The 16464-nt window shown below is 37.5% G+C and overlaps 1 protein-coding gene across 1 annotated transcript; it reads left to right on the top strand.

The window, feature by feature from the left end:
- Nucleotides 1–5254: 5254 nt before the first annotated feature.
- Nucleotides 5255–11167, top strand: LOC117720958 (putative vomeronasal receptor-like protein 4). The gene is made up of 2 exons (XM_034519663.1): nt 5255–5285; nt 10281–11167. The coding sequence occupies exons 1-2, from the start codon at nt 5255–5257 to the stop codon at nt 11165–11167; spliced, it is 918 nt and encodes a 305-aa protein (XP_034375554.1).
- Nucleotides 11168–16464: the final 5297 nt, after the last annotated feature.

Genomic DNA, 16464 nt, shown 5'->3' with positions numbered 1-16464 from the left:
TCAGATCAAAAATTCAAGAAACTGTACATGTTGGTGAGGATAAGGAGCAAGAGGAAAACTTCTTCCTTGGTGGTGGGAGTAAAAACTTGTACAACCACACTGGAAATCAATCTGTTTTTTTTTTTTTTCAGAGATTTTGGAATAATTCTAACTCAGGTTTACCACTCCTGGCATATACCCCAAAAATGCTCTACCATATACAAAACACATGTTCTTAGCACCTTTATTCCTAAAAGCCAGAAACTGGAAACAACTCAATTGCCTCTTAATCAAAATAAATAGATAGATAGATAGATAGATAGATAGATAGATAGATAGATAGATAGATAGAGAAAATGTTCACTTACACTCAGCTATTAAAGAAAAGGACATCATGAATTTTACAGGCAAATATATAAAACAAGAAAATATCAATGGAGTGAGAAAAAAATGGAGTGAGATAATCCAGACCCAAAAGACACACATGGTATGTACTCACTTAAAAGAATACATTAGCCAAAACGTACAGGATACTCACAATATACTCCACAGTCTCAAAGAAGCTAAGCAAGATGGAATTCCCAAGCAAAGATGCTTGAATCTCACTCAGAAAGGTGAGTAAAAACATGATAAGCAGCAGATGCAGGGAGCAAACTTGGTGGGAGAAGGGATAGGATGAAGAATGAGGACTGGGGGTTCAGGATCAAGTGTGTGGAGAGACCTCAGAAAGGACTAGAGTGCCAGAAAAATGATGGGAAATCAGCAGATGGTGGGGAAGAGGGTCGTCTCTAGGAGATACCAGAGACCTAGAATGGGTTGGGAACTGCCAGCGTTATATGAGATTGACTTTAGTTGAGATTCCTGGCACTGGGGATTGGAATCTAATTGGCCACATCCTCTAGACAGGCAAGACCTGAAGAATAGTCATATGGACACCAACCTGTCAGGATCCATAATGGGACAAGCTAATAATTAGCAGGTGATAATCCTGAAATGGCTTGCCTTGGATTATTATATAATCTGCGACATGTGAGTCCTTATTCAGCAAGTCTGTAAGGGACTTATTTTAAGAAAGATTCCAGCTATTAATATGCTTTCCCTATTATTATTAAATATATGTAACAATCACTAGACAATAGCACACCCCTTTGTAGCAGATCTCGGCAAATCCATGAAGATGTACTGTCTTGTAGTGATCCTATATAGACAAATAGATGACTTCTTAAGTCTTAATGATGATCCTATAAGAATTCCTGAAATTATATCAATGATTATTAAGCTCTTTTATAGTGGGACTGCTATTAGGTCCCTTTCTGATAGTCAAAACTGCAATGAGAACTCTGCCAGTCTCCCAAGTGTCATCAGTTAATTGCTCTTAGATAGTAACCAGACTTTCTCCTACTCAGAGCCCATTCCAAGAAGTTGTAAAACAATTAACCACAAATCACTAACAGGAGACTAACGATTTATTATAGGTTCTAGGACAGAAGATAAAATGTTGCCTAGGTTTATTTGTACAAAACTTCACTAATTTCTTAGTTATAGTTTTAAACCTTCAGTGACCTTGTGGAACTAGAAGGTGATGGATGTTTAGCCAGATAATTACTCCTAATGGATATGCATGTAAACACTCTCTGTTGTAAACTTCTATTTCAATTTATGATTTGATTTTTGGTGTGAACTTGGGTGAACTTTGTAACTTGTGATCATGTACTCTGAAAGATGTATAAGTACTGAAGACAAAGATAAAGTGGTTGTCATCAATGTTTGCCCCTTCCTTTCTTCTTTCTCTCCCTAGAATTTTTTCCCTTAGAGTTTTTCCCTAATTAATTTTTTTATTTCCCCACTTAAGACCTTTCCACTTTTCCCTTTAGATAGCTTTCATAGAAAACTGTTTACACTTAGTAATAAACTCTATAGTAACTTCTCTAAGTGTCTTTTTCTTTCTGGGATCTCAGACTAGCAGCCATATGTTAGAGTCCAGAAGTTCCTGCTGAGATAATACAAAGACTATTTCCTTAATCCTTTGCTGCTTTTATGATGAGGTGCTAAGTGCCAGAAACTGCAGTCTCTGGCCTCAGAGGATCATAGAAGGCAAATCAGCTACAGTAGCATAGTAACATAGATGAGTAAACTTTTATTATACAGTAACCCTAAATATCACGTAAGACCAAAGTCTTACCCAAACCTTGTAAGATCAAGTCTTATCCCCACTGATGTTCTTCCCCCTCTGCTGCCTCAAGAAGAACCAAGAAGAAAAGAGAAGAAGAAGACTTCCCCACCAAGCCAGGGCTGGTCCCCCAGCACCAACACACCCTCAAAATATTTGACCCCCAAATTTGCACTATCTACAAGAAATGCATGGACAAAGATAGAGCAGAGACTGAGAGAATGGCCAATCAATATATGGAGCAAGTTGAGATTTATACTAAGGGCAAGCACCAATCCCTGACATTATAAATGATACTGTGTTGTGCTTGCAGATAGGAGCCTACCATAAGTGGCTTCTAAGAGGCTCATCCCAGCAGCTGACTGAAACAAATCCAGATGCCCACAGCCAAATATTGGATGGAGTTTGGAGAGTCTTATGGAAGAGTTATAGGGAAGGAATTGTGGGCCCCAGAAGGAATTGTAAATCCATTTGAAGACCAACAGAGGAAATAAACATAGACCTTTGAAGGTCCTCAGAGACTGAACCACCAACCAAAGATCATAGAAGGGCTGGGCCATTGGCCACCCACACATATGTAGCACTTGTGCATCTTGGTCTTCATTTGGGTCTCTCAACAAGTGAAGGAAGGGCTGTCTCTAAATCTGTTGCCTGTCTTTGGATACTATTCCTCTACCTGAGCTGCCTTATCTGGCCTCAATGGGAGAAGATGTACATAGTCCTGCAGAGAGTTGATATTCCAGATTAGGGGAGAGGGATACCCAAAGGCAGGCTTCCACCATCTCTGAGGAAAATGAGAGGGGTTAGAATATGTGAGAGGAACACCTGTATCAATATGTAGCTAGATGATAGATAGATAGATAGATAGATAGATAGATAGATAGATAGATACATACATACATACATACATACATACATACATACATACATACATACACACACAGATACATAGATGATAGATGATATAATAGATACATAGATAGACAGATAGATGATAGATAGAGATAAATGACACATAGATAGATGATAGATAGATAGATAGATAGATAGATAATGAGAATATGATAGTGAAATCTCTCACTCTCACTATGAGAGCATTGCTATGTAATTTAAGCTGCAGTAGTGCCTTTTGTTTTTGTTTTTGGTTTTTGGTTTTTATTAACTCGCGTGACCTTGTGTTTGGTGCACAGATGTTAAGAATTGTCTATATTCTTGGAGTATTTTCCTCAGATGAAATTTAGTATCCTTTCCTATTTCCTCTCATTAGTTGTGGTTTGAAGTCTACCTTGAAAGATAATCCAACAGCTACTCCAGCTTGCTTCTTAGGTATATTTGCCTGGCTGTCCTGGAACTCACTCTGTAGACCAGGCTGACCTCGAACTCAGAAATCTGCCTGCCTCTGCCTCCCAAGTGCTGGGATTAAAGGCGTGCACCACCACCACCCGGCTTTTGTGTACTTTCTACATGAAATGAAGTATTTTGATCATATCCTTCCTCTATTTCTTGGTAGTGATTTTTCGTGGAAAATCATTTGAATAACATTCTTAACAATCTTGAAAATTTTAATGTTTACCTCAACAATAGTATGTATGTTGATCTCCCATACTGAATTACATTGCAACCAATAGTTTAATGAGGGTTAAAATCTTTCCTTCTTTCTCTCTCCCTTTAATTTAAGATAATAGCCACCCTATACTCCTCAGATATATGTTTTAATTTATGTAAAAATGAACTATATGGTACTTGCCTTTCTATATCTAGAGTATTTCTTCCAGATAATATTGATTTGTCTATACTGCTACCAGTGAAAAAATGTACTAATATATAATAATTTATATGGTATTTCACTGGAGTTCATCACCTGCTGAAGCTTATAAGTTTCTGTTCATAGTGCCAGCTGAAATACCTGGTTCTATATTCCAGTTGAAATTAGTACATAATGCCTTCTGTGCTCATTGGTGAATTCTGAAAAAGTAGGATTTAAAGGTACGAATACAATCAGGTTGAATCATCCATATGCTATGTACTGAAGAAATGACTTATCCTAAATGACATATAACTGACCTGTGCAAGAAGTATGCTAGTCAGTAGAACAGGAAAAAATGTACAAGAACCATATTTATAGCATGTCCTAAATTCAGTTTTCACCAATCTATTGGCTCTAGCCCATGAATCAGTGAACAACTGGACATCTGTTTACATCTGATTTCATGCCAAATATATTCATAATCCCCAAAGTTTTTTCACTTATGTCTTTTATTGTTGTCCCAGAAATGGGTTGTAATGCATTAGCTGCACACTTCCAGGTAGAATCTGCATAGTGTGCAGACCCCTCAGCAAACCAGGCCCTAATCTTGTTTTCTTAAGTCATCTAATCATAGGTCAACCATGCAATACCCTCAGTATATACTTGATGATTGAAAACCTTGTGATAGGAGAAGAGCAATAGGCATTAATCATTACTCTTTGTGCCACCAGAACCTGCTGTGGCCTTATCATATAATCAACACCCAGCATGTTGATTGATGGGTACTGTGCACACCCAAATTCATAACTTGGTTGTTCAAATAATACCAAGCTTAAACAGAACCTAGAATCACAAGGTAATCTGGTGGTCCACTGTGAAATGTTTGGTTTCTTCTAAGAGTCAATAACAGGTACTGAGCTGTCTCTCCAGGAGAGACCATCTACTTGTAGATGATGATAGAGTCTTGTTCCCAAATCCCAAGGGCTCCCGTTGTGATTCACATATAGGGACACACTGAAGCTCCAAACAAGATCTCTATCTGCTACTGAAACTCAAGTAACTTGGATCTTCTTCCTTCAATCACAGCACGGCTTTTACTGTGTATGTTACTTTAAGATTGGTGTCATAAAGCACTTGGAATGTATTGAGCAGGCTCTGCTAATTTCAAAAGTTTACCTTGAGAAATCAGCTGTTCCTACTCCACAATTCCCTGTAATCAGGAAAATTCAATTTTTTCATTTAATGGGTTTTTTTTTTATTTGTCATTTTAAGTTTTTCTCCTAGAGCTTTCAATCAACTATTTAGTTCTCTATACTTATAATATGCATGAAACTTTTAATTCTGCTCTTGTCTTTCCTATGTGTTCTTTGTGTTTCTTGAGTTTTATAGGTGTGTCCTTAGATTGGTTTCTTCTATGATCTTATTGAAAGTCTCGTGTTTGCCATTGACTTGGGATTATTTTCCCTCACCTGTGCCTTAAACTCTAAGGTTTGACATATTTCATAGTGTCTTACATACACAAATCATTCTACGCATGGTCTCTATCAACTGAGCTACATCTCAGCTGTACATTTCTATTTCTTCTAATAAAACAATTACATTACATCACTTCTGTGTGCTGTATTAAAAAAGATTACTTTTCCTAAGTGTATTTGGAGGAAGTGAAATTTTCCTAATTTTATCAAAAGAGATGTTAATTTCTTGGTGAAACCTTGAAATTTCTGTCAAGTAAAAATGGAGGACACCATGAAAGTTTGGGAAGCAGGAAGAATACCATAAAGTATCTAAAAAGTTTTTATACTTATTTTAATTGAGGTATTAGTATTATTGATACATTTGTTTTGTTAAGGACTGAGATCAGTTAATCCACATAGACAGATATGTCTGGAGAGCATAGCTCACACCTAGGGAACCCAGAGTTCAGCTGTTCCTAATACACTGCTCTTCCGGAATTAGAAAAGTTTAACTTTTCTATTTGAAAGTAAAACTTTGTAACAATGTCAAGGTCAGAATTTCCTTCTCCAGATGATATGATAATTATGGGGCTATAGGGAGATGAGCTGATGACAGTATTTCCTTATAACTAGTTTTGGGGCCTCATGCTACAGGAATGCTTGTCAAAGGCACAGCCAGGTGAGTGTTTCTTTTTCTCTTCATTATAGTGAGCTTTAAGTGGGTATGAGAATGAAGCAGGATTTTCTCTACTAAGTGATTTAAAAAAATCTGCTGCTTAGAATATTAATTTTGAGACCTATTATATAATAAGCATTCAATGGATGATTGTAGACATAAAGATATCAATGTAATAATTTATAAAAGAACAAAGATTACACATTGTGGTCTAATTATATACATCACCAAAGAAGGACGCTATTGGAAAGTGGACAGGTGCCTAGCAGAAGGATGAAGAAAGAGACAAGAAAGGTTAGTAGGGTGAAGATGAATACAATGCTTATGCATTATGTATTGAGTGAACATGTCCTGAAACTCACCACTTTTTACAATCAATGTACATTCGTGTGAATGTTTAAAAGTAGCTCCCAATGCAACATTTAAGCAGAATAATTGACATAAGGTTCTCCTGAGAGTGTACTCTAGTAATTCTAAGATCACGCAGGGTCCCACCTAGGTATTGCCAGCTCTATTAGTTTTCCACTCCTGAAACAAGACCCTCAAATACTTTAGAGGGTAAAAAACAAAGATCACACATTTGTTGGTATACAAGAGTTCATTTACAGCATTAGGTTACATTTAAGTTGTAATTTGTATTTTCTTCCTTTCTCAAGTTAACTGGTCATATGCCTTTAATTATATAAAGTGTAATATTATAAAATATAAACTGGATAATTTGCTATAGATATTTGAATGTTTCAATTAAAATATATTCAGTTTTAATATTTCATGTTTTCTAAATTGAACTTTTTTCATATCCTACTGATATAATATTCAGCAAGCTTTTCATTAGCAGTGAGAAAAGTATTTTAAATTACTAAATAGTATAAAATTATTTAAAGTCAATAGCCCCAAGTTTCCTACAATAGTTAGAAATACAATTGCTTATTAAAATGTATTTCACAAAGAAATGCAGAGTAAATTTATGTATAGGTGATGAATATCTCAAACACTATTCTTATTTTTCTGGAATATATTTTACTATTGTATATAAGATTAAAGTGGAAAATGAATACAGGTGTAGTGGCACATATCTATCACACTTGTGATCCCAGCACTTTTTTTCTTCCTTCCTTTTCTTGGCTTTCAATATAGTTTATTCTTATGAACTTACAAAAGTAGATAAAAATACTTATTTTCAAAGTACAGTTAATGACTTAGAAAAATTGAAAAGCACTAAAGGTTTTAAATTTTTAACAGAAATTTTTATGTGAGGAATATTTTAAGTCATTCTAGAGGGCAACCAAGACTACTTTATGCAAAGTGTTTTTTATGCAGACTAACACAGAATGCTGTTATATAATCAGCCTATCCCGTAGCCATCCACAATGGCTTTACAGAATACTTATTTGACCCACTCTGATGGGGAAACTCATGTGAATTTCAATTCAGTTGCTTCAGTAAAATTACTGCTGCCACATGAGATCAAAACCCCATCATAGCCCTGCATCAAAATTGAATGTAAAATCAGAAAGACTAAAAGACTACCATATCCTTCTTTGCCAGAATTCTCACTGACCTCAGGTGGAAAGACCAAACGTGTTCAGCAGTTCATGTCTAGGCTGGCAGTGGTTCAGGGCTTCATATTAACTGGTGATGGCTTCCATAGAGAGTAGAGGAAGCCTGGCACCATGACTGGACACACTTGTAGTGACTACACTTTTTGGGTTGTTGTGTCAGGAAGTGTTCTTGAACCCCAAACTACTCGGGCATGGGCTCTACTCCAACACAGCCTGGACACAGCAGGATGGAAAGAGAAGGTGGAGCAGCCTTGAACCCTCAGCAGGACAAGTTTTTATAGGAAAATAGGAGCAAGTGAGAGGGTGAGAAGGGAGTATTCAGTCTGGCAAGCATCCAATAGAATGACTATAAGTAGACAGGGGGATGCTCTGAAGCTAGACCTTATATACAATCACAATAGTCTAAAAGTACACTTAAAACAATCAGATAAATCTTTGCTTAACTGTTGCTAGGAAGTAGCTAGGGAGTAACTCTTGCCAAGGACAAGTGTTGAGAATTTAACCTATGTTCTTTGGAAGAACAGTGAATGCTTTAAATGATGCTCCATCTTTCAAGCCCCAACTGTCCATGTTTTTCAAAATCCTGAGAGTTAAAGCAACACAGAGCTAAGGCAGAATTCATCAAACAACTGGAAGCCACTGCAATGCAGTCCAGGGAGCAGAATCAGACAGGACAGCTGACTTCTGCTGAGGAGAGCAGGAAAGCTGTGAATTGAGCAGATAAACCCAGGGCAGACTGTTGTTTTTCAGACGTTATAAAACAGCCCTCTAGGCAAAGATAGAAAGACATCCTCCTCCTCCCACATTCCTGCCTCAGAGATAAGCAACAGCACAATGTGTGTACAGGGTTCATTAAGGCAGATTGGTTTGAGAGTCTGGAGCTAGTAATTTTAAAGGACAGAAGGAAAAAGAGGAGGGAACCACAAGAATAAATGAAGACACTCTTAAGTTTCAAATCTCCAATGAGGCTTTGCTTTATATTCCACTAATGAGTATATCTTAGCATCTGTTTATATTAGCATCTATCCATCTTAGCATCTATCCATCTTAGCATCTGTCCATCTTAGCATCTATCCATCTTAGCATCTATCCCAGCACTTTCAGGGCTAAGGAAGGAACACTGTAGATTGATTGAAGTCAGTTTGAATTACAGGTTACCATATTCCTCCCTCTTTTTCTTAAACACACACACACACACATACATACACACAGAGAAAGGGGCCAGGGACGGAGAGGGAGAGAGAAATATAACAAAATTAACCTAGAAACAGATAATGTAGATTGATGAAATTGTTGATTTTTATCAAATGGAACAAAATTATGCCAGTTAATGTCATTAAGTCACTAGCCACAAATTTACCACACCACAAAATCCAAATAAACAAACTTGAGTTTGCATTTGCAGTCATTACAGAATTTTCAGTTTGTTTTGAATAATTCATGTCAAATGTCTGCACCAGTAGTGTAGTCAGGGCCCATGGATTTGATTAATTCAATAGGAATCACATTCTCTATTTTTAAAAAGTTTATTTTGATGCACAAATGTATATTATGTAAGTCTTAGTTTTTCACTCAGTTGATGTAAAGATAATCTGTGAGCATCTCTGGACCACAGTATGTCATTGCTCTATTCATAGTCTCAGTAGTCCAATAATTTCATACACACACACACACACACACACACACACACACACACACACACACTTCCAGACCACATCTTCATATCTTTCCAAAACTCATGCTGTGCCACTTGTTATCAAACTCTGGATATGATTGCTTTCTCACAGTCTCCGAAGTGACAGTTCGGCTATTCTGCTTCATCTCAGGGAAACTGGCTGGTAAGTGTGAGATGGTAACACTCATCAACATCTGTGTGCTTCCAATTACACTTGTCATAAACTGAATTTTCGAAGAACAATTCATCCCTTTAAGTTATCTAAGAGTATCAGGTAATAGCTCTGAATGGTCTCCCACTGTATCTGTGTCTTCAGTTCTAGATTATGGGGGTGTACAGTTTCATGGAAAAAGAAACAAATAAAGGATGAATTGAAACAGGCCTTTTGCTGATTTTATCATGATTTTTGTTTATTTTAGTGATTCCATTAGAATTATGAATCAAGAAAAATATAGTTGCAAAATGAAACATTGTAAAAGAATGGAACATGAGACAGAATCACTGAATTTTTTGAATATCTTTTGTAATTTTTTTCCAATCCAACATACATTTTGTTCAGTTGTACAATTTTAATTAATATTCTGTGCTCATCTTTACCATTTTAGGTGTTAAGTATAAAATGAAAGAAATTATATCAATAGTATAGTATTTCTAAATTATTATTTATTTATAAATTATTTATAAATTATTTCTAAGTTTACTAGGGTAAATCAAGCAAAAATTTTATTATGTACAAGTATGACTGTTATACATTTATTATTTGTAATATTTTATATATACAGGAGATACATGGAGAATATCTAGACATGTAGGCCATGATGTACACTGTGGAACACCAAAGTTAAACAGAGAGGTTAATCAGAATTAGTATTGAAAATAGAATAATTATAATAGACAATGCTTTCCAGTGAATCACAAGTTTCATTTATTCTCTGTTGTTTTTTCTTCTAGGAATGAGAAATATACTTCCAACTATACTCTTAAAATGAATACGCTTTCTACTTATGTTCTCATTAGAGAATTTCCTTTATTTTCAAGCTGGGCTTGGAGTCCTAGCCAATATGTTTCTTCTAGTTTTTTATATTTTCATAATCCTAAGTCACAGACATAAGCTCATTGACCTGATCTCGTGTCAACTGACCTTTGTTCATATAGTGATGATCCTCACTGGAGGAAATATCATGCTTACAGACATATTTGAGTCTCTGAATGTTGAGAATGACATCAAATGTAAGGCAACTTTTTACATAAATAGGGTGATGAGAGGCCTCTCTATCAGCATCACCTGCCTCCTGAGTGTGTTCCAGGCTGTCACAATCAGTCCCAGTACCTCTTTGCTGGCAAAATTTAAACATAAACTAAGAAAACACATGATTAATGCTTTATTTTCTATTTGGTCATTCAATTTATCTCTTAGTAGTAACCTGCTCTTCTATGTTGGTGGTTTTACCAATGTGAGCCAGACCAAGCAGATGAAGGTCATTAAATCCTGCTCACTCTTTCCAATGACCTACATCATCAGGGAAATGATTTTAACAGTGACAATTTCCAGGGATGTGTTTCTTGTAGGAGTCATGCTAATCACAAGTGCATACATGGTGATTATCTTGTTCAGACATCAGAAGCAATGCAAGCACCTTCATAGCATCAGCTATCTGAGAGTGTCCCACGAGAAAAGGGCCGCACAAACCATCTTGCTGCTGGTGGGGATTTTTGGGGTCATCTATTGTGTAAACGTCATCATCACACACACCTCCATCCTGTTGTGGATGTACAGCCCAGTTATCCTGACTCTTCAGAATTTTGTGGTGAATGCCTATCCTACAATTATTCCTTTGGTACAAATCAGTTCAGATAAGAGAATAATCAATGTGTTGAAAAACTTGCAGTCAACATGTCCCTAGATTTTTTCATTTTTTACATATTTACTTTATATAGTACTCACAGTGCCCCTTCTGGTTACCTCCTCCCACAGTCCTTCCTGCACACCTGCTTTCCCTTCTCCTAAGAGAGGGTTTGCTTTTCTTGCCTGGGCATCACTCTACCCTTGCATTTCAAGGCTCTGTGAGGCTAAGGTATTCCTTTCCCACTGAAGAGCAGCCCAGATAGAAGAGCATGTCCCACATACAAGCAACAGCTTTTGGGATAACACTAGCTCCAGTTTGGGACCCACATAAAGACCAAGCTGCATATCTGTTACATATGTGTGGGGAGTCCTGGATCCATATGTGGGGAGTCCTTGATCCAGTCCGTGTATGTTCCGTAGTCAGCAATTCAGTCTCCAAGAGATCCAATACTTCAGGTTAGTTTTGTTGGTCTTCCTGTGGAGTTCCTACCCCCTTTGGGGCACAATTCTTTCTCTATTCTTCCACAAGTGTCTCGAAGCTCCATCCACACTTTGGATGTGGGTGTCTACATCTGTCTGTGTCAGCTGCTGTGTGGAGCCTCTCACAGACAAACCATGCTACATTTCTGTTCCAAGCATAGCAGAGTATCACTGACAGTGTCAAGGATTGGTGCTTGCCCATGAGATGGGTTGGGCTAGTTATTAGCTGGCTATTCCCTCAGTCTCTGTTTCACCCCTCATCCCTGCATTTCTTATAGATGAGATAATTTGGGGGTTTAAAGTTTTGTGGGTGGGTTGGTGTCCCTATGGCTCTACTGGAGTTCCTACCTGGCCAGAGGTGTCAGCCTCCCAGGTGTTCATATCCTCAGTGCTGTGAGTCACTGCTAAAAACACTCCCATTAATTCTTTGGTGCCTCCCCTATCCAAGGTCTCTATCTCTTTCTGGATATGACCCCTACTTCTTCCTATCCCCATCAGTTGCAGGTTTTCATTCATTCTTATGGCCATCTGGCTAGCATGCTTTTCTCTCATCACACCTGACCTTGAGGACCCAAGCCCCCTGATCCCCTCTTTTACCCAGTTCCTTTTTTCAGCTGCCTTACATGACTTTTCCATTCCTCCTTCTATATGAGGCTCAAGCATCCTTGCTTGTGTTTTTCTTTCTCTCCAACATCCTTGAATCTCTGGAGTGTAGCATGGGTATTCTGTATTTTATGGCTAATATCTACTTATAAGTAGATTCTTTTCAGTTTCTAGCTATTATGCATAAAGCTTGTATAAACATAGTTAACTAAGTGTCTTTGTGGGATGTTTGAGTATCTTTTGGGTGTATACCCAGGAATAGTATAGTTGGGTCTTGAGGTAGGACTATTCCTAGTTTTCTAAAAAATGACCAAATTGATATCCCAAGTGGTTGTACAAGTGTGCACTCCAATCAGCAATGTAGGTGTTTTCTCCTTGTTCCAAATCATAGCCAGCATGTGTTATCACTTGACATTTTGATTTTTGCTATTCTGACCAATATAAGATGGTATCTCAGCATTGTTTTGATTTGCATTTTCCTGATGGTAAGGATTTGAACATTTCTTTAAGTACTCCTCAGCCATTAGAAATTCCTCTATTGAGAATTCTGTTTAGATCTGTACCTTATTTTTAGTTCAGTTATTTGGGTTGTTGGTGACTAATATTTTGAGTTCTTTATAAATTTTGGACATTAGCCCTCTGTCAGATGTAGAGTTGGTGAAGAGCCTTTCCCAGTCTGCAGATTGCTGATTTGTCCTACTGACAGTGTTCTTTTTTTTTTTTTTTTACAGAAGTTTTGCAGTTTTATGAGGGCCCGTGTATTGATTATTGATCTTAGAGCAAAGCCTGAGCTATTGATGTTCTGTTCAGGAAATTGTCTTCTGTACCAATGCACTCAAGGATATTTTCTACTTTCTCTTCTATGAGATTTAGTGTACCAAGTTTTATGTTGAGGTCCTTGATCCACTTTGAACTTAAGTTTAGTGCAGGGTGAAAAGTATGGATCTATTTTCATTCTGCTACATTTAGATTCCAGTTAGGCCCACATCATTTGTTGAAGATGATTTCTTTTTTTTTTCTATTGTCTGGTTTTCGCTTTTTTATCAAAGTGTTCATAGGTATATTGGTTTATTTCTGGTTCTTTGGTTTGATTCCATTGATCAATGTGTCTGTTTCTGCACCAATTACATTCACTTTTTGTCACTATTGTTCTGTAGTACAGCTTGAGGACAGGAATGGTGATTCCTCCCAAAGTTAAGGAATTGTTTTGGATATTGTTTGCCAATTGTTTGGCTACTTTTTGGCTACCCTGGTTTTAAATTTTTATATAAAATTCAGAATTTCTTTTTCAAGGCGTATAAAATATTATGTTTGAATTTTGATTGAGATGGCATTGAATCTGTAAATTACTTTTAGTAAGATGGCCTTAAGAAAGCAATGCTGGCCTTCATGCAGGTTCCAAGCAACTGAAATGGGGGCTATCTTAAAAGTTGTTGTTTGTACATGTGTTACATTCTACTAGCTGGGATTCTTTGTCTGGTCTTAGTAAGAGATAAAGTGCCTAGCCTCACAGAGTCTTGTAAAGCCAAGGTGAGGAAGATACCCAGGGCCTTCCATCTTCTCAGAGGATAAGGCAAGTGGTGGGGGAGGGGTTATGGTACAGTGTGACTAAGAGGGACAGTGAGCAGGATGAGAAGTAAATAAGAAAAAATAATTAAAAAAACAAAGCAATGCTAAGACTCAGATGTTCTCCATGTCCCCTTCGTACCTTCAAAACCAGCACCATGTAGGTGACACTTACACTAACAATTATGGCTGTCAGCCTTAGCTCTGTCTGGAATGCAGCTTCTGTGTGCTGACTCTCAGGAGACATTTTCCAAAAGATTTCATCACAATGATGTTAGACTCTTCCTAATCAACACTAATTTCTCAGCTTCCATTGACATGAATCAAATATTCCAACAAAGCAGAGGCTTCACTTTAGTTCTTCTAGTAAATTGATGATCACAGCAGCTTCTTCAGGCCAAGCTAGAAAGAACCACAGAAACTTAATTCAAAATACCAAATGGCTTCTATCCAGGGCAACTTCCACATGTAATTGTGGAGCAGCACATTATTCCTGACACTACAGGTTTCCTGACTTCTTAAAAGCCTGCTCAAACTTAAGACTCAGAGGTAAGATATTCATGGTCCCACTTCTCCCCTGTCCCCTTGCCCACTGGGACATCAGCCAGCCCATCAGCCAGAAAGTCTACTCCCCCCATTTGAGCTCCATCTTCCTTCTGTCCAATCATCATGCTACCCCTGAAACAGAGGAACTCTACACTGCTTCCCATCCCTCAGATCTACCTGAGTTATGGGAGTCCTGCTCCAACCCCAGACTCACAGGGACTACAATGCCAGCCAAGACCAGAAAAAATCTGGTGGTGAAAGGCAAGCTCGAGAATATAGTCAACAGAATCCAATACAGTATAACCGAATCAGAACCTAGCTCTCCTACTAGAGCAATCACTAGATATCTTAACACACCTGAGGAACAAGACTGTGACTTTAAATCTCTACTAATGAAGATGATAGAGGCTTTTCAAGAGGAAATAAATGAATGCCTTAAGGAAACAGGTAAACACAATAAAAAAGGTAGAAAGAGATTTTTCCAGCCAATTTCAGTAATGAACTTCTACACAAAAATATTCAATAAAATTTGAGCAAACTGAATTCAAGAACATAGCAAACATATCATTCAAGTAGGCTTATCATTCTAAGAATGCAGAGATGGTTCAATTTGTGAAAATCTATAAACACAACCTATTATATAAGTAAACTTCAAAAAATTCCCATGATCATTCCATTGAATGCTGAAAATCATTCAATAAAATTCAACACTCTTTCATTTTAAAATTCTTGGAAAGATTAGAGATTCCAGGCACATAACTAAACATAATTAAAGCAATACACAGCCAGCCAAGAACCTACATAAAATAAATGAAGAGAACTGTAAAAGATCCCACTACTATCCATTAAATGACAGGTCTGCCTACTGTATCCCTGTCTAATTAACATAATAATTCTATCTAATTATAATTCATAATAGTTCTAGCTAGAGTGATAAGACAGCAAAAGGAGATCAAAAGAATTCAAATTAGAAAGAAAAAATTCAAAGTATCACCATTTGCAGATGACACTATAATATGCATAAGTAACCCATACTACCAGAGCACTCCTACATGTGATAAACAACTTTGGCAACATGGCTGGATATAAAATTAACTCAAAGAAATTACTAGCTCTCCTTTATATAAATGATAACCAGGCTGAGAAAGAAATCAGGAAAGCAACAACTTTCAAAGTGACCACAAATAATATGCTCTTTGATGTAACTCTAACTAAACACATAAAAGATCTGTAAGACAAAAATATATCATGCTGAATGAGGTAACTCAGCCACAAAAGGACACATATGGTATATACTCACTGATAAGCAGATATTACAAAAAAAAAAAGCTCTGAATACCCAAGATAAAACTCACAGACCATATGAAGCTCAAAAAGAAGAAAGACCAAAGTTTGGATTCTTCAGTCCTACTTAGAAGAGGAAAGAAAATAATCACCAGACATAAAGGGAGGGAGGGACTTATGAGGGAGAGAGAAGAGGGAAGAAAAACAGGGGTCAGGACTAGGTGTGGGTGGAGATGGGGAAATGTACAGAGAGTTAGGAAATTGAACGAGGTATATAGCACTGGGAATAGGAAACCAGGAATAGCCACCAGAAAGTCCCAGATACCAGAAAAGCAAGAGGCTCCAAGCACCCGCTGGGGATGAGATTAACTGAATACCCAACAAAGGGGAGAGAGAACCTTTATAGATCATATCCAGAAATTAGGCAGGGCCCCAGGTTGAAGGATGGGACTACACACCCCTCTCAAAAATATTAACCCAGAATTGCTACTTTCTAAAGGAAATACAGGGACAAAGAGTGAAGCACACTGAAGAAAAGGCCATCCAGAGATTGCCCCACCTGGGGATCCATCTTATATGCAAACACCAAACCAAGACACTATTGTTGATATAAAAAAATGTCTGCTGAGAACCTGATATAGCTATTTCCTGAGAGGCTCTGCCAGAGTCTGAACAATACAGATGCAGATGCTTTCAGATAATCATCAGACTGAGCACAGGGACCTCAATGGAGGAGTTAGTAAAAGACTGAAGGAGATGAAGGCTTTGCAATCCCATATGAAGAACAATATTAACCAAACAGAGACACCCCACCACCACCACCAGAGACCTCAAGGACTAAACCATCAACCCATAGTACACATGGAGGGACCCATG

Source organism: Arvicanthis niloticus, chromosome 15, assembly GCF_011762505.2.
Source record: "Arvicanthis niloticus isolate mArvNil1 chromosome 15, mArvNil1.pat.X, whole genome shotgun sequence".
Taxonomy (NCBI): Eukaryota; Metazoa; Chordata; class Mammalia; order Rodentia; family Muridae; genus Arvicanthis; species Arvicanthis niloticus.
The sequence above is the reverse complement of the archived record's forward strand: the minus strand, read 5'-3'. Positions and strand labels throughout refer to the sequence as shown.

What these genes read in the sequence shown, in the direction of transcription:
- LOC117720958 (XM_034519663.1), top strand. Translation starts at nt 5,255, where the DNA reads ATGTGTTCTTTGTGTTTCTTGAGTTTTATAG. An exon ending in GTGTTTCTTGAGTTTTATAG is followed by an intron (nt 5,286 to 10,280) that starts GTGTGTCCTTAG and finishes TGTTCTCATTAG; the next exon opens with AGAATTTCCTTTATTTTCAA.